Source organism: Melospiza georgiana, chromosome 13 (genome assembly GCF_028018845.1).
Source record: "Melospiza georgiana isolate bMelGeo1 chromosome 13, bMelGeo1.pri, whole genome shotgun sequence".
Taxonomy (NCBI): domain Eukaryota; kingdom Metazoa; phylum Chordata; class Aves; order Passeriformes; family Passerellidae; genus Melospiza; species Melospiza georgiana.
This window is the reverse complement of record NC_080442.1, coordinates 6,648,373-6,667,531: the sequence shown is the minus strand read 5'-3', so window position 1 is coordinate 6,667,531 and position 19,159 is coordinate 6,648,373. Positions and strand designations below refer to the sequence as shown.

Sequence of the window (19,159 nt, the reverse complement as noted above, 5' to 3'; positions counted from 1 at the left end):
GTGTGCAACATCATTGTGGCCATTGCTCCTCATACCTAGATGTGACCTAAGCCAAGCTGCTGAGGCCAGCAAGGACTGGCCCTGCCCTGGTCCATGCCCCGGCTGCCTTTCCCTAGCGCTGCCCTCCTCGGCCCCGGGAGGGGTTACCCTGCTCGGGCCACTCCGCTGCCCTTTGAACTAATTCGCCTCTCTCAGAACAGCAGCAACCGCCGCCGACGGAGAAGGAGGATGACCTGTGCCGAGGAGGAGCGGGGAGCGGCGGGGGGCTCGGCGGTGGCTGATGCCCTTTGGCTTTTGGGGCAGTGCAGGCGCTGTGCGCTCCCCGGGGCGGTCGGGCCGGCTCCCCTCCCCTGCTCTCCCGTCCCCGAGCAGCCGGGGCTCCCCGCGGTGCCGCTGCGGGCTCGGGGAGGGCAGGGGGCGCGGGCGGGCGCGGCTGCCCGCCAGAGGAGGGGGCCGCCCCCGCTCTCGGCTCTATAATGCCGGGGCCCCCTCGCCCAGCCGCGCCGCATCGCTCCGGCTGCTGCAGCAGCCTGAGAGCGGCTCCGCTCCCTCTCCTCCGGCCCGGAGACGCTCCAGGATTAGGGAAGGGAGGGAAATCCATCAGGCGAGAGGCAGGTCGGGGAGGCGGGCCGTCAGCATCCCTCCGCTCCGCCCGGGCCGGCGGCGCCGTAGGGCGAGCTCCGGTGCGGGCGCAGGAAGGGGCCGAGCTGCCAGAGGTGCCCGGGGCGCCGGCGGCTCCCAGCGGCCCGGATCCGCGGCCGGGGGCTGGCGGGGCTCGGCGGCGGGAGAAGCCGCCGCTGCTGTCGGCGTGTCGGTCGCTCGCAGCGCCGGCTCTCCCGGGATGGGCCTCCAGGAGCTGGCGGTGTGGCTGCTGGCGGCGGCGGGGCTCGTGCGCGGTGAGTGGGCGCCTCATTCTCCCGCGGGCAGCGCCGGGAGCCGCGGCGGGGCGGGTGGGTCGGGGCAGCCCCGGGCGCTCCCGGCACGGCGCCTCTCCGGCCCCGGCCGGCCCCTTCTGCCCTCTGACAGCCGCGGGGGCTCGTCCCCGTCCCGGGCCGCGCTGAGGGCTGGCCAGAGCTGGCACCTGCCGGGAAGGGACACGGGAGAAGGACGGTGGGGATGGGGAACCGAACTCTGTCAAGGGACTTAAATGGTGCATGTCCCAGGGCAAGGGCTGCGGCTTTTTGTGGGGCGAGTTAAGGACGAGAAAACCGGGAAGAGGGAGGGCGGTCTGGAGTGGGACAGGGAGGTCTCACGTCCAGAAACCTGTTCGTACCCTGTCGTACATTCTCCTTCATTCGAAAACTGCCTCTGTCCCTGGACTACTCTGCTCCATTCATGTAGACCTGCTCCTTCTCCCAACAGAAAGACGGCAGAATAAGCATCCTCCCTGGATTTGAAGTGGAAAAGGACAGAAATCCCCAAATATTAGCATGTATATTAATGTGGTGTCTATCATCTCTGCCAGGAACACCCTACCCCACTTCATTTCTAACTGCATGAGCAGAGAACAAAGTGGAGTGTATTTGCCCCAAAGAGTTCTCTGTCTGAAGCAGCCCCAGAGCAGTGTTCAGTCTAACCTGTGGCCATTTTTTTCCCCATTGTCTTGCTGATGCCTTCTGCCGTAATTCTGTTCTGCTTTTCTGGTTATAGCTATGCCAGGACAGGTGTCAAACCACAGCTCCTGTATTTGCTCTTCATCATTTCTTGCTGCTGGACCGAAGGGTGTATACATTGAGAAAGCACCCTTAGCATTTAGAATGTATCACTCCTGGCCAGTCAAGAAATGATCAAAGAGGTAATTTCCCCTTATAGGCTAGGATGAACATTTGTGATTAGGATTTTGTTGTAGTAGCTAATGAACTATTTTAAACACAGTGGCATTTTTTTCTGGGAATGCAGCAGGTGTAATAATAGATACATAATATCTGATAGGAGTAAAAAAGCATGCCTGAGCTTTTTCTGATGTAGACTCCTTATTATTTATCTTTTTATTCCTGTGTCCAAAGAATCTCTGCAAGGAGAGTTCCAAAGGAAGCTTTACAAGGAGCTGCTGAAAAATTACAATCCTTTGGAGCGACCAGTTGCAAATGATTCCCAGCCACTCACTGTCTATTTCACTCTCAGCCTCATGCAGATCATGGATGTGGTAAGTCTGTAACCTTCTAGGAAACTGTTTTAAAGGGTGGATTTTCCCTTCCTGGAAGGGACATTTGAGATAGCAAAGGAATTACAAGAAATTGGAAAGCACAGCTAATTCAAGACACAATGCCAAATTTTGTCTGCATCTTTAAAGAACTAAACTTAGAAGTATCATTTACCTATTTCTTAGATCTCCTCTCAGAAATTCCCAACATTTTTAGCAGTGGAAAATATTTCAAGGGGAGCTCAGAATGCACAATTTGCCTTTCAATCTTTAACTGTCCTTAGAACCAACTTGCAGTATAGTCTGGGAGGGACTTGCAAAACCAAAGTTCTTAATTTCTGGTGGTCACTTAAGAGCTGCCTATTTTGGAGGATGGAGGGGAGAGGAAATCCCACCAAAATCCAAGTTGTGTTATTTCCTTTGGTATGTAGACAAGAGTGCTACATTCTATATGCTTAAATAGCTACTGTATTTTACAACCACACTTGACTGGTATATCAGTAGGTATTCCTTGTGCTGTACTTGTACAATGCACTGCAGGATCTTTTTGGGTTCAAATATGACTAATTTAAGCTTCACTCTGTCACAGTGGCACAGAGATGCAACTCAGCATATAAGCAGGTTTACAGTATTTATCTTTACTGAATTCAACTAGCTATGACAATTAATAAGGAAGTTAAAGTCTTAAAAATGTACTTAACCTCAAAATTCCAATCTCTTCCTATCAGATGCCTAAAGTTCAAGACAGAGAGTTAATTTGTTCTGGAGTTGTCAAATTTAATTAAAACCCATACAAAATGAAAGGAAAATATCCACAGATCACTAGCCAATCTGGGTGTAGTCAATGACTGGCAGTCTTGGCTAATATGATTCAAAAGGGAGCTTTTGATCCTATGTCCCTCTCAAGAACCACCCTTCACAGTCAGTCAGAAACCTTAGGTATTTTAACTGGCTGTTTAGTTACAGCTCATTCTGCTTGCCATAAAACTCACTGCATTTCTTTTTCTGAGATCTGGGATTGACAACCAAAGAAAGAAATCAACCATGAAATAAATTAAGCTTCATGCTATAAAACAAATGAGTTTTATTCATTGTCAACAAGAAGCAAATGCTGGTGGGAATGACAGCTACTTGCAATAACAATTACTGGTTTAACAAGCTAGAAACAAAACATGTCACCATCACACTTTCCTGTAGTTTATATATTCACTTTAATGGCTTCTCAGCTGATAGCCACTGAGTGTAATTGGGAGTTAGACCTCTCCAGAGCCAATCCATCAAATCCCTGCCAGAACAGATTGAGCCAGGCTGAATCCTGGTTGCTGCTATTCCTTAGGTGAAGTCTCTTCCATTCCACTCTGACTTTGCTGACACGAAAAGGGAGATGGTATATGAAATATTTTCTAAATACAATTGATGTTTCCTACCTTGTATTTCTAGTTTTAAGCTGTCCTATTAAAACTAGACATTTTCTACCCCATGGTTTTAGATATGTGTTTCTTTTGATGGTATTGTGCATTAATATGCATGCTAGTATCAGCAGTACATAATGAGGGATCTGTAAGTGCCAATTGCCCCACCTTACTGGAGTTCACTAGAAAATAGAATTAATTAATTGTCTAATGAGAATGCAAGCTGGCATAGTAAATTATACAAAATGTTTCTAAATGGGGAGGAAAAGCAGGGGCAGCATCAGAAATATGCAGTTTGTGGATGTACTACTGAAGATGAGAACTAGGAAAATAAGGGAGTGTTTAGAGAAGAAGTGGGAGTACATGGTAGGCCTGAGATACAGCAAAAGAATTCAGAAGAGAGGTGGAATTTAGATGGAAGAGGATGGAATGCAAAATGGAAAGTAAGAGGTTTGAAAAAGTGGACTTCAAAAGGAAAAATCTTAAAGAGACAAAGCCTACAGCATACCTTAGAGGAAGGAGAGGAAGAGGGGCTAATGGATGGTCATAGCTTCAGCACAATGGCAGTAAAAATAAAAAATAGGATGTAGATAAGCTATTTATTTTTCTCTACTTCTCACCTCATGGAAATCCCTCAATCTGCACATAAAACTGGTCTTTGGCTTCTGTTTTTCTGGTACTTTTTTCAGTGCTGGCATGGAATCTTAACATAACTTAGGCTTAGGAAAATTTCCAGTGTATACAGTTTCAAAAAACAGATTATTGAAGTATACTGATATGATATAATTTCCACAGAGAAAAAAATTACAGTCACCACATTTTGAAACACTGTATGGAGGTAAATACCTTCTAACAGTGTTGTTTTCTCTTGTAACATCCCCATCTCAATAGTAGTATCAGAGAACATTCAGCCACTGCCTATTGGTTTGGAGGGAACACTAGGAATAGACACAGCAGCAGTGCTTTTCCTACTGTGCTACATCTCATACAGAACAGTAAATGAATGGCACAGAAAAACAAATGCAGTGAGCATGAGAGTGTGAGGTTTGTGCCTAGCCTAGCATTTTTACAATAGATATATCTGTATCAACTGTAAGTTAATACAATTGAGAGAAAGTATCAGAGGGTATTTCATCCCCAAAAGTCAGAAGATGAAACCTTAGAAATTAAGTGGCCACACATTTATACTGCAAATGACTGCTCTGAGACACAAGCATGAAGAACTGGAATACACTGAGGTATACAGTGATAGTTCAAACAATTTTTACTGCTACCTAAATGAGTACAAAAATCACAATCTTATTTTAGTTTGGACAGGGCCTCTAGAGGTCATCTTGTCCACTCCTCTACTGCAAAGATGTCTTAAATGGATCATGTTACTCAGGACTGTGCCAGGTCAAGTGCTGACCACTTTGAGAGTCTTCCTGGCTCCTGTCCAGGAGTCTCCACAACATTCCTGGGCAGTCAGTATTCCACTACCATCATGGTAGATTTTTCCTAACATCTAAGCATAACTTCATATTTTTCAACTTGGGAACAGTACAAAACAATTCTAGAAAAAATGAGACATCTTTTATTCAGGAAAATAATAATAAAAGATACTTTTGTTGAGGTATTCCAGATATCTTGGCCATTTGCAGCAAGGTGTGTATATTTCTGAATAACATAGCAGAAAGCTAGAGAATGAAATTTTGGTAACCCCACATGTCAGAACTATTTCTTTGAGTGGCTGTCAATGGTTCACTCTCAATATATAAGGTTTTCAGCTTTCTGGCTGGAATCTAGAATTTTTACCAGCTTTCCATATGGAACAGGGGGGAGCAATTTGGGAGTGTCATTCATGAGCTGATCTCAGCCTTTGCCACTGAAGAAATCTGAGTTCTGGGCTCATGCTCCCACAGGTTTGGCTTGCACCACTGCCTCTCTGAGTGAGAGTTACCTTATCCTTTTTTGAGGGGTCACTTCTCTACATGACCTGTATTTTGGGCTTAGATTAGCTTAAACTGCTCACAAAACCGCCTGTGGTGGTTCTTCACTTAACAAGTCATATGTTTCAAAAAATACAAGTGAACTCTATCTGTGATTCAAGTTACAAAACTTGGGTGAATTCTGGATCAATACCACCTTAGTTTGTGATTCTTCAACAAGACTCATGGTGACAAACATTTTGGTGGGTATGAGTGTGGCCATTTTGATCTACTCTGATCGTAAATTAGTTAATTTTTTTAGAATAAACATTTAATAATTTATTTAAGAAAGTTGAATTAAGCTACTTATCAACATGAATATTCAAATTCTCACTTATGTTGCATAACACTACTTAGGAATCTTTCATGGTTCTTGAAGACACTTGCTGGCTAATTTACTAATTTACTACACAACAGTTTTTGCTTATTTTCCAGTTTCTCCTGTTCCTTTTTTAAAAAATTTCTAGTTAGGGGAAAGAAAAGCACTGAATAATTGTTTGTGTGTAGTAAGCAGCAGCAGAATCTCAAGGGAAATCCTGCTCCTTTAGGCTGTTCAACTCACTTCTGCAGACCAAAAGATAAATGAAAGCATGCAAACTTTCTTACATTTATCTGAACTTAGTCAAAGTTTGCTTATCCTACATTGCCCTTGGTTACTTGCATGACTTAGTTTTATATATTCAAGGACTTTTGTCCTTGTTTTGTGTTACCCAGTGAAGCGATCCAGCTGACTACAATGACTTACATACAAGGCTTTGCAAAGCCTCTGCATAAGGATCTGCAATTCAGTGTTTGCAATCCAATAGCCCAGATCCACTGGGCAAGACAGTAATGTCAAATATCTGGAAATTTTGAAAAGAAAATTATGCTGTCATTCAAAGAAGCATAACAGCTTCTGTAAAGAAATAGACTATAAATCAAACATCTTGTCCGCCAAAAAAGGGAAAAAACCCCCAATTTTAAATCTGGAAAACTAATAAAAACTACCAAATCAAGAGGCTCATTGAAAAATGGTGCTAATGGAGTTCTTAAGCTGTTTATCAGACCTCAGCAGCCTCTTTGCAAACAATAGCTGTGGCAGAAGCTCATCAGATCTGCATTATTCTTTTAATTTTAACATTCATTAGAAAAACAGAGAGAAACTGTTTGCACTTTCATCTTGCAGCCATTCCCATTCCACCATAATTTATTCCTGAGAGTTTAGAAAACTGGAAAGGTGCTGGGATGTGCCTTCTGATATTTTTAGTTAGTTTAATAGCATGAAAGTTACTGGATTATAACAGAAAACAGAGTATTCTATTTTTCCATGAAATCTGAAGAACAGATCAGACAAGAGTCTAAAATATTCTTATAATTGCTCTACTTTAACAAGCAGACAACACCTCTCCTTACCCTAGTGTGGTGAGATGTTAATATACTAAGAGAAGCTGCAACCTTATTTCTGTGATATTTGTCCATCTTTCCTGTGCTTCTAAAGATCTCCTGGATTTTTTAACTCTTCTGTCAGCATTTTACTTAGTCTTCTCAAACAGGGTTTAGGTCTGGAAAGATATTTTAAACACAGGAGGATGTGTAGGATGGAATGGGAAGCAATGAATGTACACTAATTAAAGGCAGTTTGCAGGAAGGAAAAAAGGACTGACTAAAGGCTATAAAAAGCCCTCCTGATAATAGTTCGCTTGAGGACATTGGAGATATCCATTGTATGTGAAAATCAGAACTTAAATTCTGCTTTCTGGTTCCACAGGAGAGATGTTTGGAACTTTTCTGTAATATGAATCAGCTGGGGTTTTTCTGTTTGTAAGGGTTTTCTTTCTGAGTAAAGTGAAGCAGTTTCTCAGACCTTATTCTTTGTGACATAATCAGTTTGAATAATAAAAACTCAGTACCTCATATTTTGTTCTCTAACTGCATTGGTATGGACACCCCATTAACTTAAAAAGTGACTAAACATCTACTTCTTTGTCAGTTGTGATGAAAAGGGCTTGTAACCTTCCTGTGAAAAGCATGGCTGAGGTGCTAGGAAACAGATTCCTCTGTGACACTGCTGCAGATCACAGGGACCACCACATAAAGCCTTCACATTTTGCACAGGGCTTCTTACTAAAACAACAGAACCCGCAAAGTCACATCATCTAGTAATTATTAGTAGTCCTCAGTAATCAGCTAATGAAACAAAATTACAGTGCAAGATGTAATTCCTGGGAGTCAGATCTGGATAATACTTGGTCTTATACAAAGCTCTGAATTTATAGAAGTTTGGGACTGAAATGAATATACTCCTTGTAATATTGGTTGTTAATATAACCCTTGTAATAAAAAAGTTGTTCCTTTTTTCAAAAAGACTGTCATGTTCAAGTGTGAGATGATAGAGGATGTCACTATTTGATACACAAGTTCACATGCTTTGTTTTGACCAATATGGATCAGCTTGTTAATGATGTGTGGTAATTTGCTTGGAAAGATGGAAAGACCCATATTTCTTCAGAAAAGTTCTTGCCTTTGGCTAGCGGAGAATCTGGCTCCCTGCACTACCAGTGCTAGTTAATCCTTGGCTAGTGGAGGATCTGGCTCCCAGCAGTACCAGTGCTAGCTGAGCACTCCCAGCCCTGGAGCTGCTGGGTGCTTTCCCTGCTGCTGCTTTCCTGGGAGAGCCATGGGCTTGGTGTCTGCTCCCACAGAGCAGTTCCCTGCTCCACAAACCTGCTGCCCCTTGGGAAAGCCTCTTCTGCTGTGCACAGAACGAGGGGAGCTGCCTTGGTTGCTCCTGGGTTTGGTTTGCCTGTGACTGCAGTGTCACCATGCACGAGAAGGGAGTTCAAATGCAGGTGGCTGCCCCTGCAGAACACATTTCTTTTCTGGGAAGGCTTCTGGAAGTGCTGTGGGAGGATGCTGTGGGCTGGGTGAATTATGTGGGGAAAAGCAACTCCCAAGTAACCATCACGGCCCCAGCCCCAGTGCTGTGGTGTGATCTGTGTGGGTCTGTAAGTTGGCAGGAATGTGCTGCAGCAATTTTGGGGATGATGGCAAGGGAAGGCAGGAAATGCTGCTAAAGCAGTGTGGTATTTCTGTTCCTGTCCTGTCTGCTCAGGGCTGCATTCTCAGTGTCCTGTGGATACAGTGCCTGCTTTTCTCTCAGCAAAGCACACCCTATCAAAAGTTTCCAGTCATTTACAAATCTAATATTGCTGACAGCAGCTGAACAAAGTATTGTCAATGGACTGGAAGCAAACAATTCTGTATCTCTGAGCAGCATATTAACATAAATACATTCAAATGTTAATTACTTCAAATGTTAATTACTTCAAATTTGGATGATACAGATGTGAAGTCTTCAGTTTGTCCTGAACTCTTCACCATATTCAGTAGCCTAAATAGACCACTAAATAATCCAACTGTTCCCAGTCTAAATATATATGTGAGTTACAAAAATGGAAAAGAAAGAAAAGAAAGGAAGGAAGAAAGAAAGATCTCACAATGGGTAGGCAGCAGGGACCCTATTTGTACAAGGACTTATGTAGAAAAATAAATCTTTTAAAATTCACTTAGAATTTTAATTACTTAAATAATTTACTTTAATGTGTTAACCAATTTATTTTTAATTTATTCAAAATTAAAAGATTTATTTTCCAAGAATAACCAGAAGCAGCCTGGAAGACATGTCTATTCAGATTCAACCTTCACTTGTGCTTGCATTTTCATGCCTGTTACTGCAACTAGAATTTGATTTGTAAAAAGGAAAGGCTGGTAACCCTGGCTTCAACAACAGCTAACTGTGAAGCACTAAGAGCGTGGCATGAAGCCATGTGCTGCTCACTGGCAGCAAGATAAGAATATGATATTCATCCAGTTCATCTCTCCCAAATCTTCTGGTAGTGATGAGAAGCCACATTTGCATGGTTTATAATCCTGTCTCCTCATTCCCTGTGTGCACCTCGGAAAAAACTCCCCTGAAGGGAAGATGATCAATAACCCTGTGCAGACCTGGGGGACCCAGGCACATGTTTAATCACACAGCACTGCTACTTTCCACTTTTGTTGGCTTGTTTTCTGTGTTCAGTCAGAAGTGTTTGCACATTTCTGTGCTCAGCATCCCCTTAATTACTCTCAGTAACTACACAGGTTTAGGTTTTGAGAGGAAGGCAGGAAGGAAGAAATGAGGCCTCTTACCCACCATCTCCAAAACTACTAAATGCAACAATGAGAACAGAAAAAGTAATGAGCGCTGACAGAGCTCAAGAAATTCAGATGAGCATTTTAATGGATTTTGGAGTGCTCACTCCATCTCTGTCCCCACAGACAGAAATCTTTTCACAGAGGAGAATTTGCTCTTTTGTGCTATGGGAAAAGCAGCCTGAAGGACCATGTAGGTGTTCTGACATTTCAGTCATGACGCTTGTTGCATTTGTGAAGAAACAGAGCTATGGCTGATTTCCATCAAAGTGTTCCTCTCAGCTAAGCTCAGTTAGTGCCTCTGTAAGTGATTCTCCACAGGCATACCAGAGAAGTGGGGACAGTATGGATTTTCATGGAAAGCAGGAAAGGAAGACCCTTAAGAGGACTCTCAAATGTGTCCATCACAGGATGGGTGAGGAATAACTGGAACCTGTGTAATATGAGTCATCTTCTTGAGTTATTGAAGTGTCTTAGCAATACTTCTGTGTCAGGAGTTCCAGAGACATTCAGAAGGATAAACAATGCATGTTGTACTCTGCCCTTCCCCAGAAAGTTTTTTAATTTCTATGGTGATGCCTGTGCTCAATCCTAGATTGACCAGAGAGCCCAAGACATCCAAGATAATGGGTAATGTTACATATCACAGAAATTTTGGAGCAACTCCTCCTTGCTTAATTTTCCTACACTGAAGCTGGAGGTAGGATGTAGTATAGTTAGAGACACTGTCTGGGATGAGTAATAGCATTTTGCTATCTGACCCTCTGAAGCTGGCTTTACCTAAGTCCATTTGTAGTGCACAGAGCCATTCCTTGCGGCTGTGTAAGATGCCTCTGGGTTCCTCAAAGGTTTCAGCTGCTGCTAAATCATGGAAAATATGCTCTGGTCAGGTGTGGAAATTTTTGATGCTGTTAGTCACAAAACTAGAATAGATGAATGCCAGCACCAGGCTGGTGCTGGAGCTGTGTGCTCTGATCACTCACAGGGGAGAGGGAGAGGGAGAGACAGCTCTGGGTTCAGCTCCCTGTTCCCCCGTAACTTCTCTCCTTGAAGAAATAACACACCCACTTTCCTTCCACTTCAGTCTGCTGGTACACTGAAGTGTAACAACCTGACCTTTCAATTTCAGTGTTTTGCAGCTAACCTCTAGGAAGATAAATCAAGTTCAAAGGCTTTGATTCCCTCTGGTTTTAACACCCTGTAATGAGAGGGGCTATGGGCTCCATTCTTTGATCTTATCTTGTGGTACTGTTGGTAGTTCCCAGGTTCCAGCATGTGTTCAGAGCTGGGCTGCCTATCTCTGTGAGACTGGCAATGGTAATCAGCACCTAGAGCCAGTATTTAACACTAATTCAGGGTTCAGTCCTCTCAACAGGAGTCTGCTACAAAATACACTAGAATCAAGAATTATTTGTAAATAAAGCAACAGAAGACAGTTATTACTTTGCATGTTTGTGAGAAATTTAACTGCACTTTAAGCTCTATGCTATATTCAAAAATTGAACTGAGTGAAACACCTACAATTAATCACAGAAATTCATAAGGTAACCTGAAAAATGTAACTTGCTCTTCAAAATATATTTTTTCATGCAAGATGTGCTGATGTATGTGATTAGTCATGCTGTACTCTGCTCATTTCATATGCCTTATCTCCGCTTGTCTTTGCAAAGATGAATGTGTTCATATCTAAATACAATCTCTTGCTAACAATGATGTACTGAAAAAAAAAGACAGACTGCTGTTACAATTACATCCCCATGGTAACAAAAATGGTACATCATGAGCCTCTCACACATATTTATAATCTCAACTTCTTTTTCCTGGAACTCGGTGAAAGCCACTTCTCCAGCTTCTGCCAGGACAAAGCCCTGGTGCAGCCAATGGCAGCACAGCTCTGAGACCTCACAGAACACAAAGACCTTCCTCCATCCTGAGAAGGCTCCTCACACAGATGCTCTGAGTTAAGGTCGCTCTTTTGTGCTCTTTCTGCAGCAGCTTTTTGCTGTGATGGATTTGCATCTATCTGGGGAGACCTGTGTGTGGTCTGAGCAAACTGCCTTTCTTTTAAAGCAATATCAAGAAATTGGGGAGAAAGCAAATGCTTTCTACAGAAGTATAAAAGACAAGTTGGTGTGGAGAAAATGCTGGCCTTTTCCAGACACAAACAGTGCAAGTTAAAAAAAAAAAAAAAAGGCAAAACAAACAACCTCCCTCAGAGTTCACCTGAATTAGGTTAAGCAAAGTAATCACACTCCTTATCTCATAGTCCAAACTCAACCTTAACCCACGTAAAATTCAAATTGTATTTTTCTAGATTTTAAAAAAATAGAAAAAGAGATATTCAGAATGCCAAAAATGAACATCTACTCCTATCCCAGCAGCACAGAATGCTCTAACAATATTTTAGCATTTTAACTTCAGAAACTTTTCAACTTTCTCAGGAATCCAGCTCTAAGCAGAAGCATACTTGTCTGTTGCATTCAGGTTTACTTCCCCACTGCTTTGTTTCACTTCATGCACACCTGAACAGTGCATGAGAGAGAGAGGAACTCCAGGCTTCAATATCCATACAGAACATGTCTGAAAATCCCAAATTTTTTCAGACTTCTACAGAGGTCAAACTCTACAGTACCTAAAGCCTGAACTGTAACTATGTGTAAGCTCATAGTAAACCTTGTATTAAATATGTAGTGGCTCAAGTGTTAAGTACAGACCAGAACTGTGAACTGGGGCACCTGTCCACCCCTCACACCTGGAGCTTTCCTTTTCTCCTCTCCCATTCCCTACTTCCCAGCTGCTGGATGCTTTTCCTCAGGAGTGTGGCTGAGTGACTTGCAGAGTTTCCATCCCACAGTTTCTGCAGTTTCCATCCCACAGAACCTGGAGCCCCCTGTGGCTCAAGCACAACCTCTGCACCCCCTGCCTCCAGCACCAATTTCCATTCACACTGACCTCACACTGCTCTGCCCAGCCTGGCCCTTCTTTGCCAGAGAGACACATTTTTCCTTTTGTTTAATTTGCTGAAAATAATGTGCTTGTAGGATAGAGGGAAGATTTACAATGTAATTTTTAAAAAATCCATTTGTTGATTTTCTATTAATATATCCACATTTTAAACAATTTGGTTAAAAAAACCCCGCAAGAGAATAAATAATCAGAACAATTTCAGGTGTTCTGGATGAGATATGTTTACAAACTATCAAGACAGGAAAATGCTCAACAAACACTAAGCAGCATATTCTATAAAGTAATTTTAAAAATGGCATTACATGTATATACCTAGGCCAGCCTGGAGGAGTGCATTTCAAAGGAAAATGGTATAAGCAGGCATTGCTTTGAAATAAAGCTTCCATATATTGAACTTTAAACATTACAGGCTAGTTAAGGAAATATTTATGAAGACAGGACAAATTTTATAGGTGAGAAGCTGCACAAAATTGAACTAACAACACCAAAAGAGCACTCTGCTAAGGAGAGGTAACTTGAGCTGGAATGTTCGGTTATCAAGAATTATTTCTAGTAAGTGAGGCTCACTCCTTGATTTATAGAAGAAATAGTTCTAGTAAATATGGCCAGGCAGAATTACTGAATGTAGGACACAGTTCCAAAACAAAAGAGAAATAGAATTAGAGTGCAGAGTCAGACCTTAATCCCACCCATCCCATGCAGAAAACGTCACTGGAATAAAAATGGCCCTCTCCTAGAAATATTTTAAATTTGTTCATAAAATTGAGCCTACACACAACAGTCATTAGCCCTAACACTCTGCTTTCAGCTTTTTCCCAGTGTTCCACTGCATTCTCTTTTCCTGCTGTACTTTCTAGCCTTGGTCCTTGCCACAGCACTCACAGGATTCACACAGGAAACAGAGAAGCTGTCACTGCATCTGGTACTGCCACTCTGCCCTGCAGGGTTATGGAACATGCAGGCTGAGTTCAGAATATGCCTGCCATGGTTTAACTCCAACTAGAAATTAAAACAGTGCATGCAGTTGCTCACTCAGGCCCCTCCCCTGGTGGGGAGGACAATCAGAAAGAAAAGGTAAAACACATAGGTTGAAATAAGAACAATTGAATAAGTGAAACCAGCCCAAACCAGGAAAATGCTGAAGATTAGGGCACTTTAATAAATTTATTCACTCTATCACAAATTAATGGGAGGACGAGGTGTTCACAGAGGGAAACTCTACCTGTTTCCCATATATAACAATTAAGTATCTCAGCCCCAGAATAGCCATTTATTGCCTCATTCCTCATTAAATTTACAGTCCAAAGTCACCTTTCCTAAAAAATCAAAATGGATAATGGCAGCAATCTGTGTCAGTCTGTTATCTCTATCAACAAAACTCCACTTTTTCCAGCCAGGAGCAATTCTCCTGAGCCATTCTTTATTTCAAAGACCTCCAGCATGCAGACTGCATGAAAAGCCATTCATATGCCATCCATCACAAATGTAATAAACCTAAGAGCTCAGTGGAATAGAAATTTTCAAATTTCATTTTAATTAACTACTCCCATTTTGGTTGGACTTTATAGTTTAATTCTTTGATTAAAAAAAGGTAGAAAAAATTAAATCAAATATCAAGAAGCACACCAAGCAATGAAGATATTTTCAGGCTGGGTTTTGGAGATTTCACTATAAAACCTTAATGCTGCAGGAAATACTTAACTAAATCCTGAGCACAGCTGCAATTACCCCTAAAGGTCTGAAGGAGCCAAAATCTGAATATTGAATATTTTTCTGTCTTGTTCACCTATTTTTAAGAAATCAGAAACATTCTTTTGTCTGTTCCTGATGCTGAATCTCACATGCTGGATCATGGAATATTATTAATATTATTTATGCAGTGGTATTAACTGTTTACACAGCATTTTGTGCTTAATTGGGAATATGTGCTGTAAGCTGAGTAAAAACCATTTTACTGTATAAAAAGGTCTATTGCTTACCACTGCAGTGAAGGGTAATTGCAACGGCCTATTCCTTTCATGGTGAAAAGGAAGTTGGGTGGGAAAGAGGCATCAGGAATTCCAATCTTTTATGTCACAAATCATGTACACTGACTTTTTCTTCATCTTTCTTTTGCTTGAACAACCTTTTTCACTTTGACAACTTTCACTTTTTCATATTAACAACTTTGTTTGGCCTTTTATTCCTATACAAACCTCCCCAAACTTCTTAATTCCCTCTACTACATTCTTCAAGATCAACACTGGCTGCAGCTCCAGCCCACACCTATAGGTGATCAGGGGTAGTCCTTGGCCAGCAGCTGCAGTATTCATTTCAGTGTTCCTGCAGAAGCACCAGGATGGCTTTTTAAAGTAACTGATTTTTATCCTCACCCTGAGATAGGAAAATTCAATTCTGTCTGCATGACTAAGAAGCCCTGAGCCACCTTTAATAGAAAAATACAGCTTTAACCTTGGCACAGGGAGGGGATATTTTCAATAGACCCCCACAATGACTTACTGTGGGAAGACTGAGAGGTCACTGTGGTGCTCTCAGGGCTGCAGATGAGTGGAGCAGACCCTGCTCTGGCCTCTCCTGCAGGTTGGTCACACAGGGAGCTGCTGTGCTCCAGCACCAGGGCAGGGAGGGGAGTGCAGCCATCTCACTACTCTCCATGACTTCTGAGGATCTTGGGTTCATCCTGCCACTATGGCTGCTTGAAGTATGGACATAGCACCAATCTTTTGTCACCTGGCCAGTTTATGAGTGCTTAGCTCACCCTCCAGCTTATCCTCTCAGTACTAAGCCTGTAGGAATTCAGGCTTTTTCAGCTGATACACTTTAGTGAGCTCAGTGCATGACCCTAAAAAGGAGCAGGAAGGAAACCCCAAGCTGTGTGGGACAAAAATTGAACATAACAGGACTTTAAATGAGGCAGGGGGGAATGTCAGTGGGCACAGGTAATTTGACACTGTGGATCAGAAGATGTTGAGAATGTTTAATGAGCAAGTGCTGAGACAATAAGAGCTAATGAACTGCCTAACCTGCTGGTTTCAGTAGGATGACATTCAAGCACACAAAAGTGAGAATCGCATAAAGTAAAGAAAGTGTCTTGCATGTTTCTCACTGGCTGCCAGAGTGTTGTTAACTTCAGACCACAGTTATTAGTTTCAGTTTTGCTAGAGGGTACTAATCAGGAACATAGTATTATGCTGTAACAAGTGATGTCTTAAAATGTTCTTCCAAAGTCTTTATTAAGGTTGAAAGTAATTGAAGCCCAGTTCAAAGAGCCATAACTTTTTCTATAATGTAGGTGAGATTCAACCACATAAAAATAAAGAATCTAAATGTGAAGGGCTGAAATTACAGCTCATAGATTTTAGTTAGAATATCACCTTAGGTGAGTCCCTGGGAAGTGTGTGTTTCTTGCTAGGGGCTGCACATCATTGCATGCCACTCTCTAGGCAGGCAGCTTTATTTTAGTTCTTTTCCCCCTTGCAGTTGCCGTGTAACTTTTCTAGTGTGGATGCTACATGTGCTGAAATCCATTTGAAAGTCTATAGATATCATTACAGAGCTTATAATGTCCAGGCTAACACCTTTCACAAAGCATTATCGAGTTTCTCTCTGCTTTTATATACTCTGAGGAACACAGGGTAAGGGAAGGATAATTTGAGACACTGGTAACTGTGTTTCCAAAGGTGATCAGTCCAATGGATTGTAGAAATTGAAAAAACAGACAAAACCAGGAGTGGGAACTGGAAGAATGGAGACAGTGCAATTTCCTTCAAAGACTTGCAGAAATTATTACCTCTACCTTCAAAAATGAATCAAGAACTAGTCAAGTCTCCTGATGTCAGCTACTTTCCTTTCATTACCTGCACTGCCACAAAAGAACGTGACAAGCAGTCCAGTAGCAATTCACCATCTGTCCTCTCTGCAGTTATGTATGGATGGAGATGGCCAAAGCAGCCTCCACCCACCTCCCACTGTGCCAAGGAAAGCTAAATCTCCAGTAGCAGGGCTACTTGGCTACTGCCTGAACAGCAAGTAACCTAAAGCAGCTGGTATCGAGGAAAAACCACACCAATCCCAACAACCTGATACAGTGCCTGATCTCTTTCTCTCTTGGGATGATTCTCCAACATGTGAAGCCATTTTTCTTTCCTCCTTTATAGCAGAAAGGGTTTGTAACAGGTGCTTCCTTGTTTTTGTGTCAAAACACATGAAGTGTTCTGTAAGTGTTTACAAAATGAAGTGACAAAACTGGTGAAGTTCTTTGAAGCCTTTCAAGCCCACCCATCATTTTACAGGGAGGTACTGCACAGCTCTGTTGAAGAGTGCTAATGTAGTTTGCTGTGAAGCATTTAAAACAATGTCCAAAAAACTCTTCCTAAGCAGGGAGAAACCCTGCAGGATGTCTCCTGCCCCATCTTTTATCAGCTTCACTTGGGGCCACAGTGAATGACAAACCCTCCAAAATCAGAACCTTTCCTCTAGTGATGGATGAGTCAATCCAACAATGACTAAAAGATTGGAAGTTGTTTGCTCCAACAAACAGTATTAAAAACTCAAAACACTGCTATAAACCAAGCCTCAGCAGGCAGTAAAGTTTTTATATCTGAGGAGCAACGATTTATGATTCAAACACTGATGGAACCTTAAATATAGTGATCCAAGTGGAAATTACTTAGCTCATATGTAACCCTCTTTCAGACTCTAAATGCTTCAAATAACAGAAAGAAATACCATGAAAACAGCAAGGGTTATCTTCACTCAGGGCTTGTCTCTACAGTACAAGTCACATTTGAGTCAGTGCTCTCAGAATAGGCTCTTTGAGTTTGAGTGAAAGTTCACACTTCAGAATAACTCCTGGCTTTTAGAATACGCCTGCAGAGTGTCCTGCATGCCAACCTGTGATGGCTCTGCCCTGTGCCTGGCAGTGGCAGGCAGCTGAATCATGCTGCCAGCAGCACAGCTGCTTTGACACTGCTGTGCCCCTCAGCTCTGCTATGTGAGTGCTCAGTGGCAGCTCTCTGGCCTGGCTCTGTGATGTGCACTGATGGTAGAGCTCCTTCCTGCCACTCCTAAAATAGTTACCATGTCTGTGCTGTGGGCTCAGGCCCTCCCAGCAGATCCTCACAGCACCAGCAACACCCCAGCTTCAGTACAATCCCTTTCTGGCTGCTGAAAAGGACTTTTTGAAACATCACTAATTTAAAGCTAGGGCCATTCATGTGTAGAAAGAGATCACACTGGGAATTTAACTCAGGATTTAACCATGCCATTCTGCTAATAGTCCTGAAACAGGCTTCCTGCAACATAATGGATTCTGAATTGCTCTGCACCTCTGAGTAGGCAGTTATAGGTGTACAGAGAAACCACCCAGCAGTGGTGCTCTCAGTTTTGCTCAGGTGCTGAACCGGGGCATGGCATTATAGGAATGTCTCATGTTCACCTGGGACAGCACATAGAGCTTTCAGAAAATGTTACTGAACTTTGGAGGACAAGTTATTATTGGCAATATTTCTATCTCACATAAAATTGCCTATGATGAATAGAAACATGGAGATTTTACATGCCCTGAGCTGGCAACCCTTCCCAATAGACTTTAGTTCTGGTGAGATGAATGATCTCTTAAAGATTGTTTCTTCATTCAAGAATTAAAGATCCCGTACAAACTAGTTTTGTAGTGCTCTAATACTATAAGCAGGCTGAGAGAGGCTCCAAATTAATGTTTGTAGGGCTAGAGAATAACAGCTACTAGTGCAAGTTAATTACTGCTTTGCCTGGCTGACATCTTCAGCAATGCCTTCACCATGCAGATTCAGTGGAGCTTAATAATGGATTTCTGAAAGCAAATGGTTGGAGACCTCTTTCCCCAGGATGCCATTTAAATGAGTTGCCCACTAGAGATAGTTTTGAAAAAGGTTCATGGAGGTGATGAAGCAGAAAATAGAGAGGAAAAGTGCTGAATGACTAGCTGTGGTCTGTGATTATTTATATTTTTATGCTACTTTTTTTTAAAGCAAGGTAGGAGTGTGCATGATAGTAGACTTTATTCATGCACATTGGCATCTTTATTTAAAATCTTTCTATTTGTATGTTGGACATTTAGTTGTGATTACACACAGCCTAGTAACACTTTCATACATTTACTGATGCTGCTCCTCAAAAGGTTTCTCTTGCTTTAAAAATGCCATTGTCCCTTGCAGGGTATTTGATTTTACATGCTGTGTAACTTCCTACTAATGTGCGGATCTAAAATGGTTGCAATGAAAGGTTTCTCAGGAGTTCTTTTTGGTTAATAGTTCACAAAACAAGAACAGAAGGGGAAAATTTACCTTTAGTAAAGTGTGTTATTAAAAGGGTTTTTTTAATTGTATGTGATTAAACATTTTTGGCCATTTTTTGTTATTTAGGAATGACATTTAAGTTCAAGAGTGACAGATGTAAGTTCAGAGGTCTAGACATATGAACAACTCTGGCAGTTGAGGCTGTACAGGTGACTGAATTTC

At 42.2% G+C, this 19,159-nt stretch overlaps 1 protein-coding gene across 1 annotated transcript in view; it reads left to right on the top strand.

Moving 5' to 3' along the window:
• Positions 1-790: 790 nt before the first annotated feature.
• Positions 791-19,159, top strand: part of CHRFAM7A (CHRNA7 (exons 5-10) and FAM7A (exons A-E) fusion) — a 37,801-nt gene continuing 19,432 nt past the window's right edge. Inside the window, exons 1-2 of the mRNA XM_058033497.1 lie at positions 791-896; positions 2,007-2,146. Coding sequence (XP_057889480.1) covers positions 842-896; positions 2,007-2,146 — 195 coding nt within the window. The 5' untranslated portion in view covers positions 791-841. The remainder of the gene's footprint in view (positions 897-2,006; positions 2,147-19,159) is intronic.